This window comes from Talpa occidentalis, unplaced genomic scaffold (genome assembly GCF_014898055.3).
Source record: "Talpa occidentalis isolate TD23 unplaced genomic scaffold, MPIMG_talOcc4v2.1 talOcc4.15, whole genome shotgun sequence".
Classification (NCBI taxonomy): Eukaryota; Metazoa; Chordata; class Mammalia; order Eulipotyphla; family Talpidae; genus Talpa; species Talpa occidentalis.
Window position 1 is genome coordinate 58062138 of NW_023601543.1, and position 24913 is coordinate 58087050.

At 41.9% G+C, this 24913-nt stretch overlaps 1 protein-coding gene and 1 pseudogene across 2 annotated transcripts in view; both read left to right on the top strand.

The window, feature by feature from the left end:
* The first annotated feature begins 2138 nt into the window (after positions 1 to 2138).
* Positions 2139 to 4984, top strand: LOC119245683 (mitochondrial carrier homolog 2-like; annotated as a pseudogene).
* Positions 4985 to 6438: 1454 nt separating this feature from the next.
* The window catches only part of ZNF41 (zinc finger protein 41), a 55640-nt gene continuing 37165 nt past the window's right edge, over positions 6439 to 24913 (top strand). The window contains exons 1-2 of one of the 2 annotated variants that reach the window (XM_037512451.2): positions 6439 to 6568; positions 24288 to 24529. In XM_037512451.2, coding sequence (XP_037368348.1) covers positions 6532 to 6568; positions 24288 to 24529 — 279 coding nt within the window. In that variant the 5' untranslated portion in view covers positions 6439 to 6531. Of the gene's footprint in view, positions 6569 to 24287; positions 24530 to 24913 lie in introns of those variants that run through there. The other variant, XM_054695755.1, reaches the window with a different exon arrangement.

Sequence of the window (24913 nt, forward strand, 5' to 3'; positions counted from 1 at the left end):
TGCGAAGCTCGCAGCCTCCGCAGAGCCGGTTCGATCCCCAGCCGCCGGGTGAGGGTCCCACATGGCACGCAGACCTCTCCTGCTGCCGGCTGCTCCCCTCAGCAGTGTACTTCGTCAGTCTGCCTGCTCTGCTCTCCCCTCTGGCTCTGGTGAATTCTCTCACCCTCCCGTGCTTCTGACTGTACCCAGTGCTTGTATAAATAAATCTGAAAAAAAAAAATGTTCATCATGTTATCATCAGGGAAATGCAAATCAAAACTACAATCAGATACCACTCACACCTGTGAGGATGACCCAAATCAAGAAAGACCAGAAAGAATATGTACCGGAGAGGATGTGGAGGAAAAGGAACGCTCTTACACTGTTGGTGGAAATGTAGACCACTCCAGCCCCTATGGAGAACGGTATGGAGTTTCCTCAAAAGACTAAAAATGAATCTGCAATATGACCTAGCAATTCCACTCCTAGGTCTCTATCCAAAGAATACAAATACACTAATTGGGAGGGAAACATGCCTTCCCATGGTCCTTTTAGCACTACTTACAATAGCCAAGCTATGGAAATAATCTAAGTGTCCCAAAACAGGTGAGTGGATCCGGTAGATGTTGTACATATACACAATAGAATACTACTCAGCAATTAAAAAAGATAAACTCATGCCATTTGCAGAAACATCGATGGAGCTAGAGGGGATTATGCTAAGCAAAGTAAGTCAGAAGGAGAAAAACAAATACCGAATGGGGTAACTTAAATGTGGAGACTTAAATGTGGAATATAGAAAAAACAAAGAGTCAGATAGAGCCATGGTAACATCAAACCCTGGAAAGCTGACTATGGTGGAGGATTATGGGTACTTGAGGCAGGCGCAGTGTGGTAACAACACCTGAAAGGGGAGATCCTGTACTTCCAAAACACAAACAATACTGTAAGCCAATGTTACCCCAACAAAAGAAAAAAGAAGGAAAAAATTCATTTCTTAACAATTTATCAAAGAATAAAAAAAAATTTCAATTTAACCAAAAATGATTGTCTTGTATCTAATATAAGACATACTCAAACAAAGACACATGGAATCCCTAGATACAAAGACTTGTAATAAAAATCATCAACTCTTCTCAAACTATTATATTAATGTAATGCAATTCCAATCAGAATCACAAGAATTTTGTTTTGTTGAGGGTTTGAAAGGGAGTAGCATTCATTTTGAAACTTGATAAAATGACTTTAAACTTCAGAGAGTTCTTAGAAAAATTAATTTGCAAGAACAAAAATCTTTTGGAATCAAATAGATTACAGAGACAATAGGATTCAGGTCAAGTGAAATATATTTGTGAACTTATAGGACAGAAAAGATATTTAATTCAGTAGATACAGGGCAATGTGTTCCAGAAATGGTGCCAGCTGATAATGTTGAATTTTATCTAAGGTCTGTGATCCTGGTAAACAATGACTATTAAGAAACACCCTTATTCTTTTGTGTTCTGGAAAAAGGCTTACTACAAAAACCGACACCCCCCACCCCCATCTGTATATGAATTAGATAAGACTCATGGATGCCCCCCGCCCTGACCTGGTTTACCTATGACAAGGCCAGACACAGACTCTCCAAATTCCCGTTCTTTGCATCATAAGTGCCAAATAAATCAGAACAAACTGCTTATTAATCAAACTCTAGTTAGGTTTTTCTGTTCCTAAAAGATCTTTGAATTCTGCTTGACCCAAGCCTGCTGCTCCCCTCAGCAGTGTATTTCAGTACGTCTGCCTGTTCTGCTCCCCACTCTGTCTCTGGTGAATCCTCTCACCCCCCGCACCTCTGGCCTACACCCCATTCTTCTGTGCAAAAATAAATAAATAAAATCTTTTAAAATAAACAAATAAATAAGGAAATAATATTGTGGCACGAAAAGTTACATAAATATGGTCAATAAAATTTTGGAAAATGCAAATTGCTCTATGGTGACCGAAATCATATCAGTGGTTGCCTGGGGGGTTGCAAGGACAGTAGGAGCAGAAGAGAAGGATTACCAGGGAGGCAGGAAGAAATTTTGGGGGGCACAGTTTATGTCCACTATCTTGACTGTGGTGATGGTCTCACTGACATACACATGGGATTACACTGTTACACTATCACAGTGGACATGGCAGGTGCTCCTGGGCCTGGTCTCACGATCCTGATCCACACACTGTATATGCACAGGTACTCATCCAGATAGGGGTTGTGCCTTTTCCTCCAGTAATAGGATGAAGTATTTTGGGATGCAAGTAAATCAGCTTCTTGGTATCTCTTGTTATGCTCAGCACACTGGACACATTGACGGGAGGTGTGGACTGTTCACAGGCTTAACTCTAAGACTGTGTTCAGGAGTCCTTGGAACCATGATGCTTGGTAAAATTTTACAGCGTTACCAGGCGTGTGACAAGGTTGAGGAGTTAGGGTCTGGAAATGTACAGAAAGAAGTCTTATCCCCCCTTACTTTTTAATATACAATATAAATGGTTCATTAACAGTGTTAGGGCATTGCCAAGGGGCCAGGTGGTCCATCCAGACACTCTCCAGGACCAAGCACCAAGTTCAGCGCAGCCTTTGAGCCTCTACCCTGACTCAGCACATCACTCTTGTGTACCAGGCCTTTCACATTGCGGATGGTGAGGGGCTCCTGTCGTCCATGAATTCCGCGCGCATGTCACTATCCCTGAGAGCTGGTCCTGCCCAGCACCTTGGTGACACTAGCCAGGTTGATGGGCTGTTGTAGGGTAAATAAAGATTGCTCAGGCTTTTGCTGAGCTTCTGTGGCTATCACCTGCGGCCTTGAATGCAGGAGGTTTTTGGGAGCGTGGGCTCAGGGCACGCATGCCTGATGGCGGGCTCCTGGACTATGGCGTAGACATGCGGCAGTGTGCACACTTGAGAGACAGAGGCTATAATGGCGGCACCAGAGAGGATGAGACCGTGAGAGAACGCCAGAGGTGCGAAGGAGAGTGAAGATTCGCCGGCTGGCAGGCCTCACGGCCCTTGGCACCCCCTGCCTGCCCTGTACCTGGTTGCCTCACCACAAGTGGCTTAGAAAGATCATTAAAAGCCTGAGAAAGCCACTGAATGCTCCTGGACTCTCCTTTCCCGTCGCCTGAATCATCAGAGAGCCCGCCCTGCTGCCTGCCTGCACGACAGCCACACCCAGCTCCTGTCCAAGACAGCGGCGTGGCAGCGGTGGGGCCGAGAGAGCTGTAGGGTAAGGGAAAATGTCAGGCTTCTCTGCCCTCCCGCCATCAGGATAGATGACGGAACCCTGCGGTCCCGAATGCATGTCCGATGGCGGGCACCTGGAGTGGGGTGTTGGCAGATGTAGATGGGATTCACCTGGGCCAAGACTGGGCTTTTAAGGGCGGCGTCGCGGGGATGCCAGCAGAAGTAGAGACGCAGAGAAGAGAAGCAGTAGCAGTAGAAGCAGAAGCCAAGAGAAGGCCGGAGAGCCCAGAGTGAAGACCTGCTGGGGGCCGGGAGGACTGCCAGCCTCCCGGCCCCCCAGCACCCCTGCCTGCCGTGTACCTGGTAATCTAAATAAAAAGCCTGCAAAAAAGCCACTGAGGACTCTGACTCCTCCTTTACCCGGTCTGCATGTTATCCTAGAACACCTGCACTGTGCCTTGTCCTGCCCCTACAAGAGCCAATCTTCCTTTGACCAAATTATCAAGAAGCTAACAAGTGATGATAACTTGCTTTGCTGCTACCCTCATATCACACATCCCTTCCACATAGTCACTCTGAGGTCTATGGTTATAGGGTGAGGTAAAAAGGTATCAGGCTTGTCTCCCCTCCCGCCATTGGGATTGATGGTGGACCCCTCTGGTCCCGAATGCATGCCGGATGGCGGGCACCTGGAGTAGGGTGTGGGCATAGGTAGATGGGATTCACCTGGGCTGAGACTGGGCTTATGAGGGCGGTGTCACAGGGACACCAGAGGAACAGCAGAGCAAAGAGCAGAACCACAAGAGGAGCAGGGAACAAGGCCATGAGAAAAGGCCGGAGAGCCACCGAGGACTCCAGGACTCTCTCCTTACCCAGTCTGCTTTAGATTATCTTGCCGACTTACGCCAAATGTAAAGGCAGGAGGACATGGAGCAGGAGCTCTATGATTAGAGCAGACAGTGTAAAGGAGAGAGTCCTGGAGTCCTCTGTGGCTTTTCAGGCTTTTATTGGGATTACCAGGTACATGGCAGGCAGGGGGGCCGGGAGACTGGCAGGCCTCCTAGCCCCCAGCAAGTCTTCACTCTATCTGGGCTCTCCGGCATTCTCTCGTGGTTCTGCTCTCTGCTCTGCTGTTCCTCTGGTGTCCCTGTGACGCCGCCCTTAAAAGCCCAGTGTTAGCCCAGGTGAATCCCATCTACGTATGCCCACACCCCACTCCAGGTGCCCGCCATCAGGCATGCATTCAGGACCGCAGGGATTCCTCATCAATCCTAATGGCAGGAGGGCAGAAAAGCCTGATACTTTCCTTACCCTACATGTGGCCTTTGTGACTCTATGTCTATCGTGGAATAGGGCATCCTATGATTTTTTTTGAGGGTCCTACTCCTCGTCTCCCAGGTGACATTTCCTTGTGGCTGTGTAACTCTTCTAGTCTACATCATCAGTACCTGTGCACTGGTCCCTGGGGTGTCCACCATGAATGAAGTGAAGTTCCTCCCAAGGTGTCACAGGATTTTTTGCCAGTGTGTTGACCTATCCCTTTGTGCTTGTCTCTAAGCATATGGCTGCCAACAAGTGGCTTGCTGGTGGAGGTCCTCCTACTGCCCACTGTATACTTCCTGGATAGGTTGCAGGTACATGCTACAAAAACAGGGAAATAGAAGTGTGGGAAATAGCTTGTTTTTTTCTGGAAGATCGCTGTTGGGAAAACATTGTGACCTGAGAATGTTAATTTGGAACAAGGACAGTGACAGTTTTGTAGTCCCAGGTGCACAGAATTATGGGAGAGAATGCTGATTTATATAGTGTGGGGTGCTATTTAAATAATCATTTAATCTTGAGAAAATGGGGGGAAAATAGCCCAACTAACAAGCTTGAACCAATAGACCAATTTGCTAAGCCCAACACTTGGAAAGTACAATTTTTTCACCCAAAAGATGAAAACTGAGCTTGTTCTTCTTTTGTCTTTAGGCAAATTTCAAAGACTTAGCATCATTCAGACAACAATCTCAGGCCACAATGCAACTAGGTTAGAAATCACGGACATCAGGATTAACTTCATGTTTGTTTGGGGAAGTGAAAAGTGGCGTCAGGAACTGTAAAATTTTTGTCCTCCCTCTAAATCTTTCTTTGAGCCTGAGAACAGGATGCCCCGGACTGAGATGGGCCAAATTGCAGTCAGCTGTTTCAGGCAGCCTTCCCACACCCGAGGACCAAAGCCTCCCCAACATGCAGAGGGCACTCAGCCACCATGATTTCCTTTCCCTGTAAAGGTCCTCTCACATAACCTCCCACCGCTGTGCGCCCAGAGACACCGCGCTGGGCTGGTGTCCCTGTCTCTGGAACCTGAATAAAATATCCATTCACTTGCCCCTTGAGTCTTAGGGAACTTTTACAAGCTTGACAATGAACTTCTGACTAATTCATGGTTAAAAGGGGGGAAAATTTACAAATTAGCACTTGAAACGCAACATTAATGAAAAGAAAAATTATCAAAGCTTGGATCTTTAGAAGATAATTTACTTTCATGCTTATAGAAGGAAACCAAGGTTGCTCACTTGGTTTTGTAAAAAATTGGATGAAACGTCCCAATGATAGAGGTGTAGAGTAAAAAATCTGGGATGGAGGTGGAGTTTGGATAGAAATGATTGACATAGTTGTTATACCAGATACAGAAATGAAAATCCTTAGTTGCCAACTGCTTTGGAGAGCATGTGGAGGCTCAGACCAGAGGTGGGGAGATGGAGATTGAGGGCCATTACAGACAATCTGGGTCCTTACAAGTCAACCTAGTCACACCCTAGAAGTAATTAATCTAACAACAGATAACAATTCCACAAAGGAGTGAACCTCTCCCCCAAAGAACACTATATCAGTGCAATTTCGGCACTGGCAAAATGCAGGTAGGGGGGTGTGTGTGTGTGTGTGTGCATGTGTCAAAATGCAGGTGTGTGTGTGTGTGTGTGTGTCCCTAATAAAGCGGCCCTTTTGAAATGTTCCCTTCACCCGAGGTGTCTGTGCAAACGTCTTGGTCGCCTGGGTAAACTTGCCATTTGCCAGCTGAAAGGGGAACTCTGCCTAAACTTTTTCTCAGAGATCACCCAAGGACCCCGTTCACTGAACCCAACACCTCATCTAAAGGACATCGCCACCACCATTGTCACAGACTCCCAATTACTCCTCTACAGACACTCTGTCCCCGGAGCTAGATCATCTCTGCTCCCCGCGCCCAGAGTGGTTAAAACTCTCGCTGCGGGCGACTTCCGCTTCCTGGCCTAAATCTGACACGTACTATTCCCCCCATGGCAACTACCCAGGGTCGGTGACAGTCGTGGAGCCAGGCGATGTTCTCAGCCGCCGGGGGGACAGAGGTGCCATCAGGTGGGCACGTCGCGGCCCCGGCTCCGCCTCGCAGCTGCCAGCGCCCGACCGGAGCCATTCGCACCCCGAGGCGGTGGCGCGGGGCGGGGGCGGGGCCCGAGGCCAATTTCCTGGCCTGCAGCTCAGAGGAGTCTTTGTTGCCTGGATGGGGCGGGGGTGAGTGGGGGGGTGGGTGGCGGCCTTGGCCTCACGACGCGCTAAGAATCCGCATCTCCCCGCGGGTGCGGCCTGAGGGTGGGGCCCCCCCTAGTGCAGAAAAGGGAAAGCGCCCCGCCAGCGGGTCGGCAGGAGCGGCGAGATTGCCGCGCAGGCATGAGCGCGGTCAGAGTGCCAGGCCCACGGTCTGGCCGGGTCAGGTACTGCGAAATCTTGCAGGGGATTATCGGGCAGGGTCTGCTGGCTCCGCAGCACAGTGACCACCTTCCAAGATGGCGACTCCCATAGAGACACTCCCAAGGGGACAGCCATGTTAGCTGCCTAACAAAGTCACTATAGAAAATTTGAAACACACACACCTCGTAAGTGCACCCTGTGTAATTGTGGGTGGTGGGTCACTTCCAAGTCGACAGTGAGCATGTGCAATAGGAAGTCCAGACATGAAAGTCCCTCAGAGGCAGTTTCAAGACTTAAGGCTTGGGGACCAAGTTTAACAGAGAAAACTATTTGGGGACAGTAAAATATTAACATAATTATGGGAGTGTTATGCCATGGATTTCATTACCAAAGATGGTACTGTGTAGAGTGAGTGATGGGTGAGCCTTCTCTGGAGTCACTTATGAGAAGGCACCTAGCATAAGTGACAGGAGTTAGTGAATGGTGGGGTCAGTGGATAAAGGAATGGGTAATTCGGCTGTAAGTGATGGGGGCTCTGTGGGATACATGGTACAAAGCCTGTGGGGTAAGTGATTAGGGAACTGTGAGGTATTTGAGAGTTTGTGGGATCAGTGATTGTGGGGTCTATAGGGTGAACGAGGGAATATCTGTGAAGTTGACAACAATGAGTTTGTGGGGTGAGTGATTGGCTGTATGAGATAAGTGAGGGAGGTCTGTGGGTTGAGTGATAAAGGGTTAGGGAAGTAAGGAGTGGGGACTGTATTGTGACTATAGGATCTCTGGGGTGTGACGTGTGGTCTGTGGGACAAGTAGTGGGGGGAGTATCTGGGGTTAATTGGGTAAGTGATGGGGGTCTAAGAGAATGATGTTGGTTCAATGGGGTGAGTGATGGGAGTCTTTGGGAGAGTAATGGCTGGTCTCTGAAGTCAATGTATTGAAGAGTCAATGAATGGGTGATGTGGAGATTTTGAAATGATGCAGACCATTGAGGTGAGTGATGCAGGGTCTGTGAGGTGTATGATGGGATTTAATGGATGGGTAGTCAAGGCATCTGTGGGTGGAGTGATTGTGATGAGTGATGTGGGACTAGTAATAGGAGGGTCTGTGGAATCAGATATACTACTTTTGAAGAGGGTCAGTGATAGGTGGACCAAGATGGGCTTGGTTCTCAAACCTACTTTTGACTTTGTTGTTCCTGTATCTTTGCTTTCTGTGCCATTAACTTCTGTCCTTGATTTCATCATTTCTTTTTTTTTTCTTTTGTTCTTATTTTTAAATTCCTCAATTGAATGTTCATCTCAATATTGAATCATTTTCTTTTATCACAATCATTAAGTTCATGATTTTTTTCTCTGAGAACACTTTATCTCCATGTGACAAGTTTTGATATATAGTGTTTCTATTATAGTTTACTGCTAATGTTTTCTAATTTCGGTTGTGGTTTCTTCACCCCTTAGTTGTTTAGATATGGGACTTTGATTTTCCCAAAAGTTGGAATTTTTGCTATTGATTTCTAAATTATAGTCAGAGACTTTCATCTGAGTGATTATTGAGTGCAGGGATGGATATTTTAAAATCCAGTACATACCACCAAATTATTTTCTAAAACTTCTGTCAAGTTGGAACTCCCACCTGCTACACATAAAAAGGCTCATTCCAAGATCATCTTCCACACTAAATGCTATTGCTTTTTAACTTTCCCCCATCTGAGAGCCAAACACAAGGGTAACTAGTTTATTTTGATGTGTATTTTCCTGAAAACTACTGGTTGGACATCTTTTCATAGTTATTGGCCATTGAAATGTATTTTAAAATTTTCTCATATCATTTTTTCCTGCATGTGGTTTATCTTTCTGACTAATTTGTGAATATTAACCTTTGTCATTTCTTATATATATTTTTCATTTATCTCTCTTTATACCTTGATTTTTGAGTGCTGTCTTCAAATATAATTAGACTAAAATAATCATTTGACTGGATATATCTGTCTTTTTCCTTTACAAATTTTGAGTATCTTGTCTAGTGAGTTCTCCTCACTTTTAAAGTTATATTTAAATCCAACTGGAAGTTATTCTGGTGTATGGTGTGAGATGGGATCAAAGTTTGTGTTTTCCATTTGGACAGAAAATTTGCTTCCACCAATCATTGAATGAAAAACCCTTTCTAACACAATTAAATGTCACTTTTGTCAAATAAATTCCCAAATGTATATTGTTCTATTGCTGAACTCTATTTTTATTTCTTGTGTTATATGTATCTACTCCCTTTCAGAAATTTATTGACTTAGAAATAATTTTGATATTGAATAGTGCTAGTCCCCTCTCTGGTCTATTTTTTTGTTGTTGTTTGCTTTGATATTTTTTAGCATTCATTCTTCCATATGAATGCTTCAATCATTTTATTTAGTTCTTAAAAACACCATTAAAGTTATACTATTTTATAGTCTCTTGTTACAGATCCAGCACCTTAAAAAAAAAGTTCATTGGTAAATAGCATAACACATTTTTTTTTCTATTCCTACAGAAAAACCTATCAATTTTTGTAATTTTATTTCTTACCTAATACACTTCTCAAATGCTGATGTGAGTTCTCATTGCTTTTTATAGTATCTTAATTTTCTTAGATATAAAATATCACATCCAATTAAAAATGATAATGTCTCTTCCTTTAAATATTTGTTCTGATTATTTGATCTTCTTTGTATTAGCTGGAGATTTTGAAGCAATGTTGAGTGATACTTGATATCCCTATTTTGTTGCTAATTTTAATGGAAGTAACTTGGGCATTTTTAAACTTAAAAGTGAAAGGTGTTTATTCATCCATCCATTCATTCACTCAACAGACAGACATTGAGTACCTTCCACTTCCCAGATGCTGGATTTGAATCCCTGCTTTGCCAGTAACTAGCCATATGATCTTTTTTTTTTTTTTTCATAACAGCTTTATTGATATAATTCACCCACCATAAACTTCACCCATTTAAATCTTACAGTTCAATGATTTTAGATGGAGTTGTGAATATTATCACAGTCTAATTGTATCATGACCACAATCTAACCTTAGAATATTTTATCACCCCCCCAAAAGGGAACACTGTACCCATTGTACTCATTCCTCATGCCCACTACTTGGCCCAAGTCACAGGCAACCACTAATTTACTTGGTCTCTATAGATTTGCTTATTCTAGAATTTTCATATAAATGGAATCATACAATAAAATATGTGGTTTTCTGTGACTAGTTTTTTTTTTCACTTAGGATAATGTTTTCAAGCTTCATCCATGTTTGTTTTTTTTAAAGATTTATTTATTTATGCATATAAGAACTGGGGTACATGCCAGAGGTGCAGGGGGTGAGAGGATTCACTAGAGACAGAGTGGGGAACAGAACAGGCAGATTTGAGTGAAATACACTGCTGAGGGGAGCAGCGGGCGAGACAGGAGAGGTCTGCTGTGCCATGTGGGTTAGCTGCCTGGCAGGGATCTGAACTCATGCTGCAGTGGCTGTGGACTGCTTCATAGTGCTGAGACTTAACCCCTTGTGCCACCAGGGAAGCCCCTTCATCCATGTTAAACCAAGTATTAGTGCTGTCATACATCATTTAATGACAGAGACATGCTCTGAGCTGTACATTGTTAAGTGAGTTTGTGGTTGTGTGAATATCATAGTGTCATTACACAAACTTAGATGGTATAGGACATATGCCTAGGACATATAGTACAGCCTATTGGGACAACAATGTGCAGTTTGTCTTTGATCAAAATGTTGTTAAACAATGCATGACTGTACTTTATATTCTTATTTATTACTGAATAATATCCCATTGTATGGATATGCCATATTTCATTTATCCATTTCATTGATGAACATTTGGGTTGTTTCCACCTTTTTGGCTATTATAAATAATGCTGTTGTGAACATTTGTTAGAAGTTTTGTGTGAATATGTGTTTTCATTTTTCTTGGGCGTGGAATTTCTAGATCATTGGTACTTCAATATTTAACATTTTTCCTATCATCATCCCTCATACCTGTTTGACCCTTTCTCTGTCCCCTTCCTCTTTACCTCAGAAACCTCATTTCATTTATTAGTGTCCACTAGTTTTTTTATAAGTATTTTGCTTTGTCAAATCATCTGCTGTGTAAATGTCAATATTTGTCTTAGTCATTCTGACTTGCATTACTGTACACAGTGCCCTCAAACGCCTTCTATTTTGCTATCAATGGCAGCATTTTGTCCTTCCTTGTGGTTGACTATAGTATTACATTATGTAGATATACCACACCTTCTTGACCAGTCCTCTTCTCTGTAGTCACTTAGGTTTTTCCATGTCCTAGTTATTGTAAATAATTCTGCAATAAACGTTGTAGAGCATAGAATTTTTTGAGTCGATGATTTCATGTTCTTTGGATAGATGCCCAAGAGTGAGATTGCTGGGTCATGTGGTATTTCCGTTTTTAGTTTTTTATGGTAAATCCAGATCACTTTCCAAAATGGTTGCTCCAGTTTACATTTTCCCAACAGCAGTGTAATATGGTTCTTCTTTCTCTGCATCCTCTCCAGCACTTGTTGGTGGGGATTTTTTAAAAGATTTATTTATTTATTTATGCATAGAAGAACTAGAGTACAGACCAGAGATGTGGGAGATGAGGGGATTCACCAGAGTCAGAGTGGGGAGCAGAACAGCAGATCTACTGAAATACACTGCTAATGTGAGCAGCAGGCAAGACAGGAGAGGTTTGTTGCACCATATGTGAGTTAGTTCCCGGTTCAGGGAGCTAATTCAGGCCATTCGGTAATAGCACTGAGAATTAAGCCCTATGCCACCAGGGAGGCCTGATGGGTATCTTTTTAATATATGCCATTCTCATGGGTATGAAGTGATATCTCATTGTGGTTTTGACCTTTAATATGTTTAACATTTTGAAGAACTGTCAAACTGTTTTCCAACAGCTGCACCATTTTATATCCTTACACCACTATGTGAAGCTTTTAATTTGTCATATTCTCACTAACACTTGTTATTGTCTGTCTTTTTGTTTCTATCTTAGTGAGTGTGAAGTGATATTTCATTGAGGTTTAATTTCTGTTTCCCTAATGACAACTGATCTTGAGAATCTTTTCATGTACACAAAGTACTGAATATTTATTTAATTCATATTTTGAAATCTTAATGCCCAATATGATGGTATTAGAGGGGTAAGCCCTTTTCAGGAATATTAGGCCATGAGGGTAAAACCATCATGAATAGAATTAGTGCCCTAAATAAAAAGACCCAGGAGAAATTCCTTCCCCCTTCTGCCATGAGAGGACACAGCAAGAAGATGGATTCTCACCAGACATGAAATCCACTGTCCCCTTGATCTTGGATTTCCCAGCCTCCAGAACTGTGAGAAATAAATGTTTGTTATTTAAGCCACCCAGTCTAAGGTAGTTCAATATAGCAGTGCAAAGGGACTAAGACAAAATGCTCATTGGCCATTCATATATCTTCTTTAGAGAAATATCTATTCAAATCCTTTGTCTATTTTTAAAGTGAGTTATTAATTTTTGCATTATTGAGTTGTAAAATTTCTTTATATATACTAGATGCAAGCCCCTTGTCAGATATGTGATTTGCATATATTTTCTCCCATTTTTGAGCTGTCTTTTAACTTTCTTGGTGATGACCTTGTTGCAAAAGCATTTTTAATTTTGATGAAGCCCAATTTATTTTTTCTCTTGTTGTCTGTGGTTTTGAAGTCAGACTTTTCCCATTGAATTGTATTGGAACCCTTATCTAAAATCAATTGACCATAAATATAAGGATTTATTTCTGAGTGCTCAATTTTATTTCATTTGTCAATACATCTACTCATATGCCAGTATCACACTATTGATTTCTGTAGCTTTGTAGTAAGTTTTAAAGTGGGAAATATGTATCTTCCAATTATGTGCTTATACAACGTTTTGGTTATTGAGGGTCCCTTGTCTTTCCACATGAATTTTAGGATCAGAAGCCCTCTGCAAAGATGCCAGTTGGGATTTTTTTTATGGGTTCTCATATTTTATTTTTTATTTGTTTATAAATTATTTTATTTTATATAATTATTACATCATTTTTCATTTTTGCATAATGTGTGCATTTTCTTTTTGGTTATATTCCCCATACAATTCCCACCCCCCTTATTCTGACCCCAATCCTTCTTCTCCTCCCCCTGCTCCCTACTGTTGTGTGTCTCTGGTCTATAGTTGCTTGTTGATTTTGATTTTTACTTTATTGCAATTAGTCTTTTTCTTGGCCCGGGATCATGCTCAGCGAAATAAGCCAGAAAGAAAAAGAAAAATTCCGGGTGGTCTCACTCACAGCTGGGATTTTGAGAGGGATCATATTGAGCCTGTATACCATTTAGGGACTATTGCCATCTTACTAATATTAAGTATTCTGATCTGGGCACTTTTTAGCATAATGTTTTCTCAGGATTTTTTTTTGGTAGTCATTGTAATATTTAAATAGATTTTTATGTTCATATTTTTAATTTTTATTTTTATTAGGAAGGGCTCCTGGACTGTGTCAGATGCTGTTTAATGTTAATAGCCTTATGGTGTTAGTCTCTTTAATTGTTTATTGTAATGAATTATATTACTATGTAATGTAGAGCCATTTTTGCCTTGCTAGAATAATAATAATATTTGGCCAAGGGGAATTTTTCTTATGAGACATGCTTGGATATGGGTTGGTAACAGTTAGTTTAAATTTTTTGTCACTGTGAGAAAACTGTTTTAGCTTTCTTGTTTTTGTACTATAATATGCGTTGGTACTAAGGTTATACTATTTTTTAAAGGAATTCAGGAGAGTTCTATCTTCCTGTATGTTGAAATGGCATAGAAATCAGTTTATGAATAAATACATTTAGAAGCTGTGCCTTTTTAAAGATTTATTTTTATTTATGCATACGAGAACTGGGATCTAGGCCAGGGGTGCAGGGGGTAGGAGGCGGGGTAAAAGGATTCACCAGAGACAGAGCAGGGAGCAGAACAGGCTGATCTACTGAAATACACTGCTGAGGGTAGCAGTGGGCGAGACAGTAGAGGTATTGAACTCCTGCCACAGTGGCTGATGATAGCTTGTTAGTGCCGAAAATTTAACCCCTGTGCCACCAGGGACCCCCAGAACCAGTGCCTTTTAAAAATGTAATTTTAAATTATTTTTTTTCTGATTTACTATTTTTTCCAGATTTCTACTTTTGAGGTTATTAATTTTGGTAGTTTGCTGAGGATTTTATATTTTCATAGAGCCTCTTATAATGTTTGACGTTTTTGATGTCTTCCATAAATGTGGTAATAGATCCTTTTCATTTCTAAAATTGTGCACATATATGGGTAATGTGTGTGTGTTTTCTTCTTCCTCCTTTACCATTATCAGGTTTCTCATGAATTTTTTTTTCTTTTTTCTAATTTCTTAGGGTTAACTCTTAGTTCATCTCTGGCTTTTCTTTTTAAATATTAAAAACATTTTAAGCTAAAATATTTAAATATACCTTTACCTATGTCTGAAAACTTGGTATGAAGTCTATAATCTTATTATTAATTTCCATCTTTAATCCTGGCACATTTAGGAAATATTTCTTTTTCCTCCAGCCTTACTGAGATATAATTAACTATCAATTGTGTAAGTTTAAGGTGTATAACATGTTGACCTCACATACATGTGCACTGCAAAATGGTGTTGATATGATACAGTTCTGCATTGAAAAACAATTACCTTTTCGAACTGTGAACACACATACACACACACACACACAAAAAAAAAAAAGATAAGAAAAGGAAAAAGAAAAACCATTACTACCTAGCACTAGCTAACACCTCCATTATGTCACATAATTACCACTTCATTTTTGTGGTAAGAACATTTAAGATCCACTCACTTAGTAATTTATATGTAAGTATAAGTGTTTAACACAATATTATAGCTATAATCACCATGTTGTACAATAGATCACTGGAACTTATTTATATCTGTAAATTTGTAACCCTTTGACCAATTCCTCCCCATATCCCCTTCCTTCCAGCCACTGGTCACCCCACTGTACTTAGGGAATTATTTCATTATTGCAAACTGGTTTTGATGGTTTGGTTATCTTTTTAATCTATATTTCCCTTTTAAATTGAGATAAAATTGACAAATAACATTGTGTAATTTAATATCTGCAAAGTATTTATTTGCTACATTTATATATTGCAATATGATTGTCACCATAGTGTAAGTTATCACCTCTATCACATCGCATAATTATCATCTCTTTTTTGTGTGGTGAAAACATTTAAGATCTGATTTCTTTGCAATTTTGAATCTTTATTTCTGCTTTTACAGGATTGTAGTTCGTGTAACCTACCAAAACTTTCATTTAAAAAAATCAGTATGGGGCCTCCCCGGTGGCGCAGCGGTTGAGCGCTGGGTTGCAAAGCTGCCTGCAGCCTCTGCAGAGCCGGTTTGATCCCCGCCCACCGGGCGCGGGGGTCCCACTTGGCGCGCAGACCTCTCCTGCCGCCCACTGCTCCGCTCCCCTCAGCAGTGTATTTCGTCACTCTGCCTGTTCTGCTCTCCGCTCTGGCTCTGGTGAATTCTCTCACCCTCCCGTGCTTCTGACTGTACCCAGTACTTGTATAAATAAATAATCTTTAAAAAAAATAAAAAAATAAAAAAATCAGTATATTTTCCTTTGAGTTCAAATTGCACAATTAAGAAAAAAATTTAACAATGCTGTGGGACTAAAAGAAGAGTGTATTCTTTGGACATAATAAAGTATTATGTCTTAAATTTAGTTTATTGGTTATATTTTTTAAATCCTCTTTGTTGACCAATTATAGAAGATGTGTAATAAAATCGCTCAGCATAATTATGATTTTTAAAAACTTTTTACTTTGAAATTTCTATAGATTCATAATAAGTTGCAAATATAAATGACAGGCAATTGCAAACATAGTACAGAGAGATCCTATGTGCCTTTCCCCCATTTTCCCTCAATGGTTACAGTTTATAAAATGATAACACAATATAAAAATTTAGAATGGTACACTGTGTGCATAATTATCATTTTTTCATATCTGTAGATTTGTGTAATGACCATCATAATCAAAATACAGAATTACTACCCATTTTATAGTCTTATGCCCACCATCATTCCTAACTTCTGGCAACCAATAATGTTTACCACCTCTATAATTTTATCATTTTGAGAATGAATGTTATATAAATGGAGACATACAATATGTGACCTTTTCAGGTTGTTTTTCACTCAGCATAATATGCTTGAAAACCATCCAAGCTTATGACTTAGCATAATGTCCTTGAGAATCTTCTACACTGATATGCATAGCAATCGCTTGTTTATTTTTATTGCTGAATAGTATTCGATATTATAGGTGTACCACTATTTAACTATTTAGCTATTGAGGGTCATTTTGGTTGTTTCCAGTTTGGGCTATTACAAATAAAGCTGCTATGAACAATCTTTTACAGGTTTGGGGGTACCTATAAAATTTCATTTCTCTGAACTGAATGCCCAGAAATGCAATTGCCAAGTCATGTGGTAAGCATTTGTTTAGTTTTTTAAGATTTATTTATTTATGCATACAAGAACCGGGGTACAGGCCAGATGTGTGGGAGGGTGAGAGGATTCACCAGAGACAGAGTGGGGAACAGAACAGGCAGACTGACTGAAATGCACTGCTGAGGGGAGCAGCGGGTGAGACAGGAGAGTTCTGCTGTGCCATGTGAGTATCTCCATGGCTGGCGGAGATCGAACCCAAGCTGTAGAGGCTGCAGACAGCTTCACAGCGCTGTGCTCAACCGCCTGCGCCCCTAGGGAGGCCCAGCATTTGTTTAGTTTTTAGTGAAATTGCCAATCTATTTTCCAGAGTGGCTGCATCACTTTACATTCCCACTGGCATTGTATGAGAGACCCAGTTTCTCTGCACTTTCTCCAGCATTTGGTATTGTCCCTGTTTTTTGCTTTATTTTTAGCTGTTCTGATAAGTGTGTTGTTGTTATCTCATCATTGCCTTAATTTGCATTCCCCTAATAGCTGGTGCCATTGAACATCTTTTTTATTTTTTAAGTTGAAATACATGTTGGGATAATTGTAGATCCACATGCTTTTGTGAAAAACAACATGAAGTGATCCCTTTGATTTTGTAACATTTTACAAAATTAAAGTATAATATGCAAACCAGAATTTTTACCTTGATCCAATTATCCATCTTATGGATATTCAGATATTCAGACTTCCTCCGTTTTGCTTGTACTCATGCGTGTGTGTGTGTATTAAGTTTTATACAACTTTATCACCTACATTGGTAGGTGTATCTACCACCACAGTCAAAATACTGAACAGTTCCAATATCACAAGGGTCCCTGGTGTTGTCCTTTTATAAATATACCCATTTACCTCCTGCTCCCACTAACCCTCTGAAACCCTAATCTTCCCTCCATTCCTAAATTTTTATATAACAAAACTGTTTTATAAGTGGAATCATACAGTACATAAATTTGGGAGTTGACTTTTTTCTCTCTGGACATAATTTTCTTGAAAAACATCCAAGTTGTTGCAAGAAGCAATGCTTTATTTCTTTTTAGTGCTGAGTAGTATTCCATGGTATGGATAGGCCACTGCTTAACTAGGAACTTGAAGGGCATTTGGGCTGATTCCAGGTTTTGGCTATGACATGTCAATCTGCTGTGAACATTCACGTACCAGTGTTTGTGTGAATGTAAGCTTTCTTAACTCTCTGTGATAAATGCTCTAGTACAAGCTTTCTTATCTCTGGGTCATATGTTAATTGCTTGCTTAATTTTATGAGGAACTACCAATCTGTTTCCCAGAACTGCTATATTTTTCCCACCAGCCCATAGAAGAGATTCACTTTTCCTGCATCCTCACCAGCATTTTGTGTTCATAACTCTTTTTATTTTTGTCGTTCCAATAGCTATGTAATGATATCTCATTGTGGTTTTCATTTATATTTCCCTGATGATTAATAATATGGAGCACATCTTCATGTATTTATTTGCTATCTATATATCCTCTTCAGTGAAATATCTGTTAGTGTATTTTGTCTTTTTTTCTAATTGAATCATTTGGGTTGTCAGGTTTTGAGAGTATGGGATACCAGTCTTTGATCAGAAATATTATTTGCAAATATTCCCCCCAGTCAGTAGCTTGTCTTTTATCTTCTATTTCCTTTGCATCTTCTGGTCTTTTTCTTTTTTTTAAGATTTATTTTATTTATACAAGAGCCAGGGTACAGGCCAGATGCGTGGAAGGGTGAGAGGATTCACCAGAGACAGAGCGGGGAACAGAACAGGCAGACTGATGGAACACACTGCTGAGGGGAGCAGTGGGCGAGACAGGAGAGGTCTGCTCTCCATGTGGGGTGCTCCAAGGCCGGCGAGGATCGAACCGGCACTGTAGAGGCTGCTGATAGCTTCACAGCGATGTGCTCAACCGCCTGCGCCACCAGGGAGGCCCTTCTGGTCTTTTTCATAGAAAATGTTTAAAAATTTGGGGCAACTTTCATTTTATCATTTTTTCCTTTTATGGGTTATGTTTTTGGTGTGCAGTGTAAAAGCTTTGTGATTCACAATTTTCTGACACCAACTGAGTATCCAGCAACTCAATTCAATTTTAACCTGAAATTAGCCTCCAATTCTATGAGTTAAAAGGATCAGTCCCATAGACTTCCCCCATTTCATGTGCCTTGCAAGTCCCAGGCAATCCATACTTCTAATTTACTGGTTATAAATTGGAGGTTCCCATGACCTCCTCCTCGGGTTCAATCATTTGCTAGAATGGCTCACAGAACTCAGAAAAAGTTTTTCTTACTTTTATCAGTTTATCATAAGGACTACAGCTCAGGAACAGCCAAGCGGAAGAGAAGCATAGTGCAGAGGATGCTCAAGGGGCCAGGGCTTCGTGCCCTCTCTGGCAACACCTCTCTCCCCCCAGGTCTGTGTTCAAGCTGGGTGTTCTCCAAACCTCATTATTTAGGGATTTTTTTTTCTCACTTGTTAGTATTTAATGAGCCTTCCTCCATGGACTGTAAACTATCAGGACACACCCCCCACATACACCCCCAACACACATCCTTAATCTTCTCAGCTCTTCTGCTGAAGAATTTAGTCTTATGATGGCAGGTTGCTTTGGATGACGGACAGATTTTGGAAGGAGAGACAAAGTCTAGTGAGCGCGATAATCAAGGGAGGCTCATGGCCTTGCTCATCATCTCAGGGTTTCCAGTTTTCATTAGGAAACAAATCCTGAGGTAGCCTGGAACAGAAGTTGAAAGAAAAAACATTTAAGCTTTTGTCTTTCTTTTAAACAATATCTCAAGTCTTCCACAGGTTCACAAGCCAATGGGTTTTGATCTCTGGTCATTGCCTTCCAGGACTTTCTTCACTCTGGAATGATGTACCCAGGGTTTTATGCCTGCAAATTTTAAAGAAGTGTGAGTGGTTAGCAAAACATCATCAGGACCAGACCACCTCTCTGACAGTTGGGCTTGGTCATCTCCACTCTTCCAGGTCTCAAGTAAGACCCACTCACGAGATGTGAAAGGATACAAAGGTTCATCTAGAGGCATAGGAGTCCTAAAGAGAGCAAAGTTACGAGTTACAGCTATAATAAAATGTCTTGGATAGGTTTTATGGATGGTTTGATCCTACATTCTTGTTCTATGTCTGGTGCAGTGCCCAAAATTGAAGCTTGGAATGGTCTTCCAAAACCATTTCAAAGGGGACTTAAATGTAGCCCACTTCCAGGAAGGCCAGATGAGGAGGATTGAAGAAACTTGCAATGCTGGCTAAATTCCCTTCAACTCCTCCCTAATCAAAGGATGTTGCTTTCCCCTTGGGAGTCTGCTCCCTTCCAGCAATTCTACTCATACAGGATCTGTATTTTTGGCATGTCCCAGGGTTCCATCAGCCCAAACCACTTCACTGCTCTTAAAGGTTTCTGGGGGGGCACTTTGCCTTTTGGTGGAGCATCCGAGTGAGTCTCATCTGGAATTTCAGGACATGTTCTGGGACTACTTGTAGGTGCAGCCTCTGATCTTGGGGTAAGAAAATAATCTATTCATTAAGTTTATGTAAGAGGTCACAGCCAAGGAGGTGGATTGGACATTCTTCCATTTGTAAAGAGCTATGTTGGAGGTTTGTATCTTCAAGTTGGCATTTCAGAGGTTGTAGGAAGATTTTCTGTTGTAGCCTTTGCGTGACCCCGATGGCTGGTGCAGTCCTCTTGCTTTTCAGCCCCAGTTTGCACTCTGGCAGTGCTGGTAGGACAGAAGGCATCTAGCCACTTGTTGGCCAATCTGTTTCTCTCTCCCTCCCTTCTTCCTTCTCTCTCCCCACCTTCTCTCTTGCTTCTCCCTCTTCTAACTCCCCTTGTAAATAAGCCTCTTTTCCCCTCAAAAGCTAGGAATTTTTTGTGGATTTTTGTTCGTTTTGTTTTTTTTTTAAAGATTTATTTATTTATGCATACAAGAACTGGGTTATAGGCCAGAGGTGTGTGTGTGGGGGGGGGGGGCGCTGAGAGAATTCACCAGAGACAGAGTGGGGTCAGAACAGGCGGATTGACAGAAATATACCGCTGAGGGGAGGCAGGAGAGGTCTGCTGTGCCATGTGGGTAGCTCCCTGGCTGGGGATCAAACTCGTGCTGCAGTGGCTGCGGTCAGCTTCATAGTTGCATCTTAACCCCTTGCGCCACCAGGGAGGCCCAAAAGCTAGGAATTTCTGTGGAGGGTTTATATGGAGGTTTTTAGGGAAGCTCCATTATGTAAACACAATTGATTAAATCAATGACCATTGGTGATTGGATTCAATTTTCAGCCCCTTCCCTTTCCCAGGAGGCAAGTGGGGATTGGGTCTGAAAGTTCCAGCCCTCTAATCCTACCCTCCAATCACATGATTGGTTCCATTGGCATCCAGCCTCCACCCTGAAGTTATGTGGGAGCCCACCTAGAGTTGCCTTATCAGCATAAACTCAGGTATGATTGAAAGGGGCTTATTAAGAACAGCAGACTAACAAAGGATTCTGCTATCACTCAGCAAATCCCAGGGACTTTAGATCTGTGCCAGGGACTGGGGGCAAAATCACTTATTTATTTCTAGCCCTAGATCGTGAAGAGTTTCTGTTTTTGTTTTCTAAAAACTTTATAGGTTTTGCATTTTACATTTGTCTGTGATCCATTATGAGGTAATTGTTGTGTAAGGACTGAGATTTCAGCTGAGGTTCTTTTAACCTATGGATGTACAATTGTTATGGCCCCATTGAATTGTTTTGTCCCTTAGTCAAAAATCAGTTGACCATATTTATGTGAGCTATTTCTGGATCCTCTGTTCTGTTCCATTGATCTGCGTGTCTATCCCTCCACCAAAGCCACAATCTCAGCTTCCTGTGCCTATGCAATAAACTTGAATGTGGGTGGGAGTGATTCTCCCACTTTATTCTTCTTTGTCAATATTTATTTACCAATTCTAGGGGCCGTGCCTTTCCATAGAAATTTTAGAATATGCTTGTCTATGGATGTTGAACAGACTCTCAGGCGCTTACTTGCTCCCATCCACCCTCTTTGGTGACATGTCTCTTCATGAATTGTGCCCATTTTCTATTTTTTTTTTAAAAAGATTTATTTATTTGTGCATACAAGAGCTGGGGTACAGGCCAGAGATGCGGGGGGTAAGAGGATTCACCAGAGACAGAGTGGGGAGCAGAACCGGTGGATTGACTGAAATACACTGCTGAGGGGAGCAGCGGGCAAGACAGGAGAGGTCTGTTTCGCCACGTGGGTTGCTCCCTGCCCGGCCAGGGATCGAACTCGTGCTGCAGAGGCTGCGGATTGCTTCATAGTGCGGTGCTTTACCCCTTGCGCCACCAGGGAGGCCCCAACATTCCAATTTCTTGACTTTTGTGAAGTTTTGTATTCTTATTTTGTTTCCTCATATTCATTGCTAGTATATAAAAATACAGCTTTTTTTGGTAGGTTCCTTGGGGTTTTCTATATAGACTATCATGTCACTTGTAAATGGGGACATTTTTCAATTTGTATGCCTTTTATTTCATTTTCTTTGACTGCTCATTAGCACAGATTTTGAAGGATGCCTTTTTCTACATCCCAGTAGATGCCCAGGATCAGCTACTCTTTGCTTTTATTATTTTTAAAAGATTTATTTATTTATACAAGAACCGGGGTACAGGCCAGAGGCGCAGGAGGGTGAGTGGATTCACCAGAGACAGAGCGGGGAGCAGAACAGTCAGACTGATGAAATACACTGCTGAGGGGAGCAGCGGGCAAGACAGGAGAGGTCTGCTCGCCACGTGGGACCCTTGCCGGCTGGCCCAAATCGAACCCGTGCTGCAGAGGCTGGGGACAGCCTCACAGCGCGGTGCTCAACCGCCTGCGCCACCGGGGGAGGCCCTACTCTTTGCTTTTAAATGGCACGATCCTGAGTCCAAAAGTACTCTGCAAAACTGCTTCATTACATGGTCTAGATTTCCCACCAATGAAGCTGCAGTGACAAGATGCTCAGTGTCATTGGTCGGCAAGGGAATAGAGATTAAACTAAAATAAGATGCTATTCACACCCCTCTCATGTTGCAGAAGAAGGGCCCTGACTACTCCCTCATGGAATGTGAAATACTGAAAGCTGGGGTCATATCTGAGGGCCGTGGACATCTACACTTAAACCGAATAGGGAAAGATTCTCACATAAGACAAGCCCAACATGGGCTGTGTGGGCCTTTTATCTCTTGACAAATGCTCCAGACCCATGGTCCACTTTTATGTAGCCAAGTGGGGATTAAAAGACTCCATGCACAAGACTGCTTTTCCCAAAATTGCTATCCCAAAAATTTTGATTTCATTTTGTATTTCATTGTATTTCATTTTCACTTAGTTCATTGTATTTTTAAAACTTTTCCCTGAGATTTCATTTTTGACCCTTGGATTATGTGCCAATATGTTGTTTAGTTTCCAAGTGTTTGGAGATTTTCCTGTTATCTTTTTGTTATTGATTGCTAGTTTGATTCTGTGGTGGTCAGAGAATATATTCTGTATTACTTTAAGTCTTTTACATTTGTTAAGGTTTGGGATATGATCTATATGTCTTTAAGTTATATATCATGTGGGTGCTTGAAAAGAATGTGTATCCTGCTATTATTGGGTTTAGGGTTCTATAAATGTCGATCAGATCCTGTTGATTGATGGTGTTCTTGAGTTATTTTATAACCTTGCTGATTTTATGTCTGGTTATTTTAGCAATTGTTAAAGGAGAGGTTTTGAAGTCTCCAACTACACTTGTGAATTTATCCATTTCTCCTTTCAATTCTGTCAGATTTTTCTTCACATATTTTGTAATTCAATTGCATGGTACATACTCATTTAGGATTACTGTCTTCTTTTTTAAAGATTTTATTTGTTTACTTTTGCATAGAAGCACTGGGGTGTAGGCCAGAGGTGTGGGGGGCCTGAGAGGATTCCCCAGAGACAGAGTAGGAACAGAACAGGCAGATCTACTGAAATACACTGCTGAGGGGAGCAGCGGGTGAGACAGGAGAGGTCTGCTGCGCCATGTGGGTTGCTCCCTGGCCAGGGATGAAACTCAGGCCACTGTGGCTGCTGATAGCTTGATAGTGCTGAGACTTTAACCCCTGTGCCACCAGGGTGGCCCGACTATGTCTTCTTGGTGAATTGACCCATTTATCATTATGTAATGTCCCTGTCTTTCCTTGGTAATTTTCTTTGTTTTTGTCTTCTGTTTATTTCTCTTTTCCTTTTTCCAGCCCTTTTTGGGGTACTTGAAAATTTTAAAGAATTTCATTTTGATTTATCTATCTGATTAGGGCATATTTCTTAATATTTATGAACAACTCTCTAATGGTAAATGGGAGTAATAATAATAGTAATACCTAGTTCACAGAATGAGTGTGCAAATTAAATGAAGTACCTAATAAAATAAGTCTTGTACCTTATAATTATAGCAATATTTAATATCAGTGGAATGTGTTCCAGGTCTTAAGTAGGTGTGGGTGCTTTGGAAACATTGTCTCATTTAACTCTAGCAACCCAAGGAGACAGGTGTTCATCCTCAGTTTTAATATGAAGAAATTCTGCTGAAGTGACTTCCCCAGGTTCTAGCTAGACCATTGGAAAGAATTCAAACCCTCATTCATTTCATACTAAATCTCATTAGTTTTCCCCTGATTCTATTGTACACTGATACTTGGAGGTAGGTATCCAGATCTTTTCTCTTCCATAGTATCCAGCACAGTAATCCACCCCTTGATACCCCCAGGAAGCATATTTGGGTGAATACTAAATGACTGACACGTAGACTCTGTCTTTCCAGGTTTTTTGGAGTCTCTGCAGAGCCCCTGGGCCAGACCCCACAGTGGACACAGCAGGCTCTTCCTTTCAGCCCTAGCAGCCTTGGCTGAGCCCTCAGGTGCTGCCAGGCTTCAACTTCCTGGGAGGAGAGGAGCGGTTGGTGAGAGGCCAAGGGCTGAGCCCAGCGGGTACATGGCAGCTGTGCGGCGCTCTCCCCGGTGGCCTCGGGTGCTGGAGGCACAGGGCCACGGCAGCACACGTGAGGTGAGGAGGGAGAGGACTCCAGGGGAAGGAACTCATTCATTGAGGAGACAGTCCTGACCTGTCACAGGGGCCTCAGGACAGGCGCAGGTGGGGCACAGGAATGACAGATTCCAGACTCCCTGTCCCGGAGATGGCCTGGCACCCCCTGCTGAGAGTGAGCACCACGTGGCTGATGTCCCGCTCCAGTCACCGATGTGTTTCAGTGAGAAATGTGATGGGACAGAGAGGAAGGGGTAGATAGGGGGAGCCCCACGGCGCACTGACTCCTTTAGGGTGTCTGGGTGGAGGGAGTGGCCGCTGGTCCTAGCCAAGGAGACGCTACTCCCTGCCACCCCACAGGCCCTTCACTGTCTCTTGGCTCTTTTCCGATACTCAGTTGGTCCC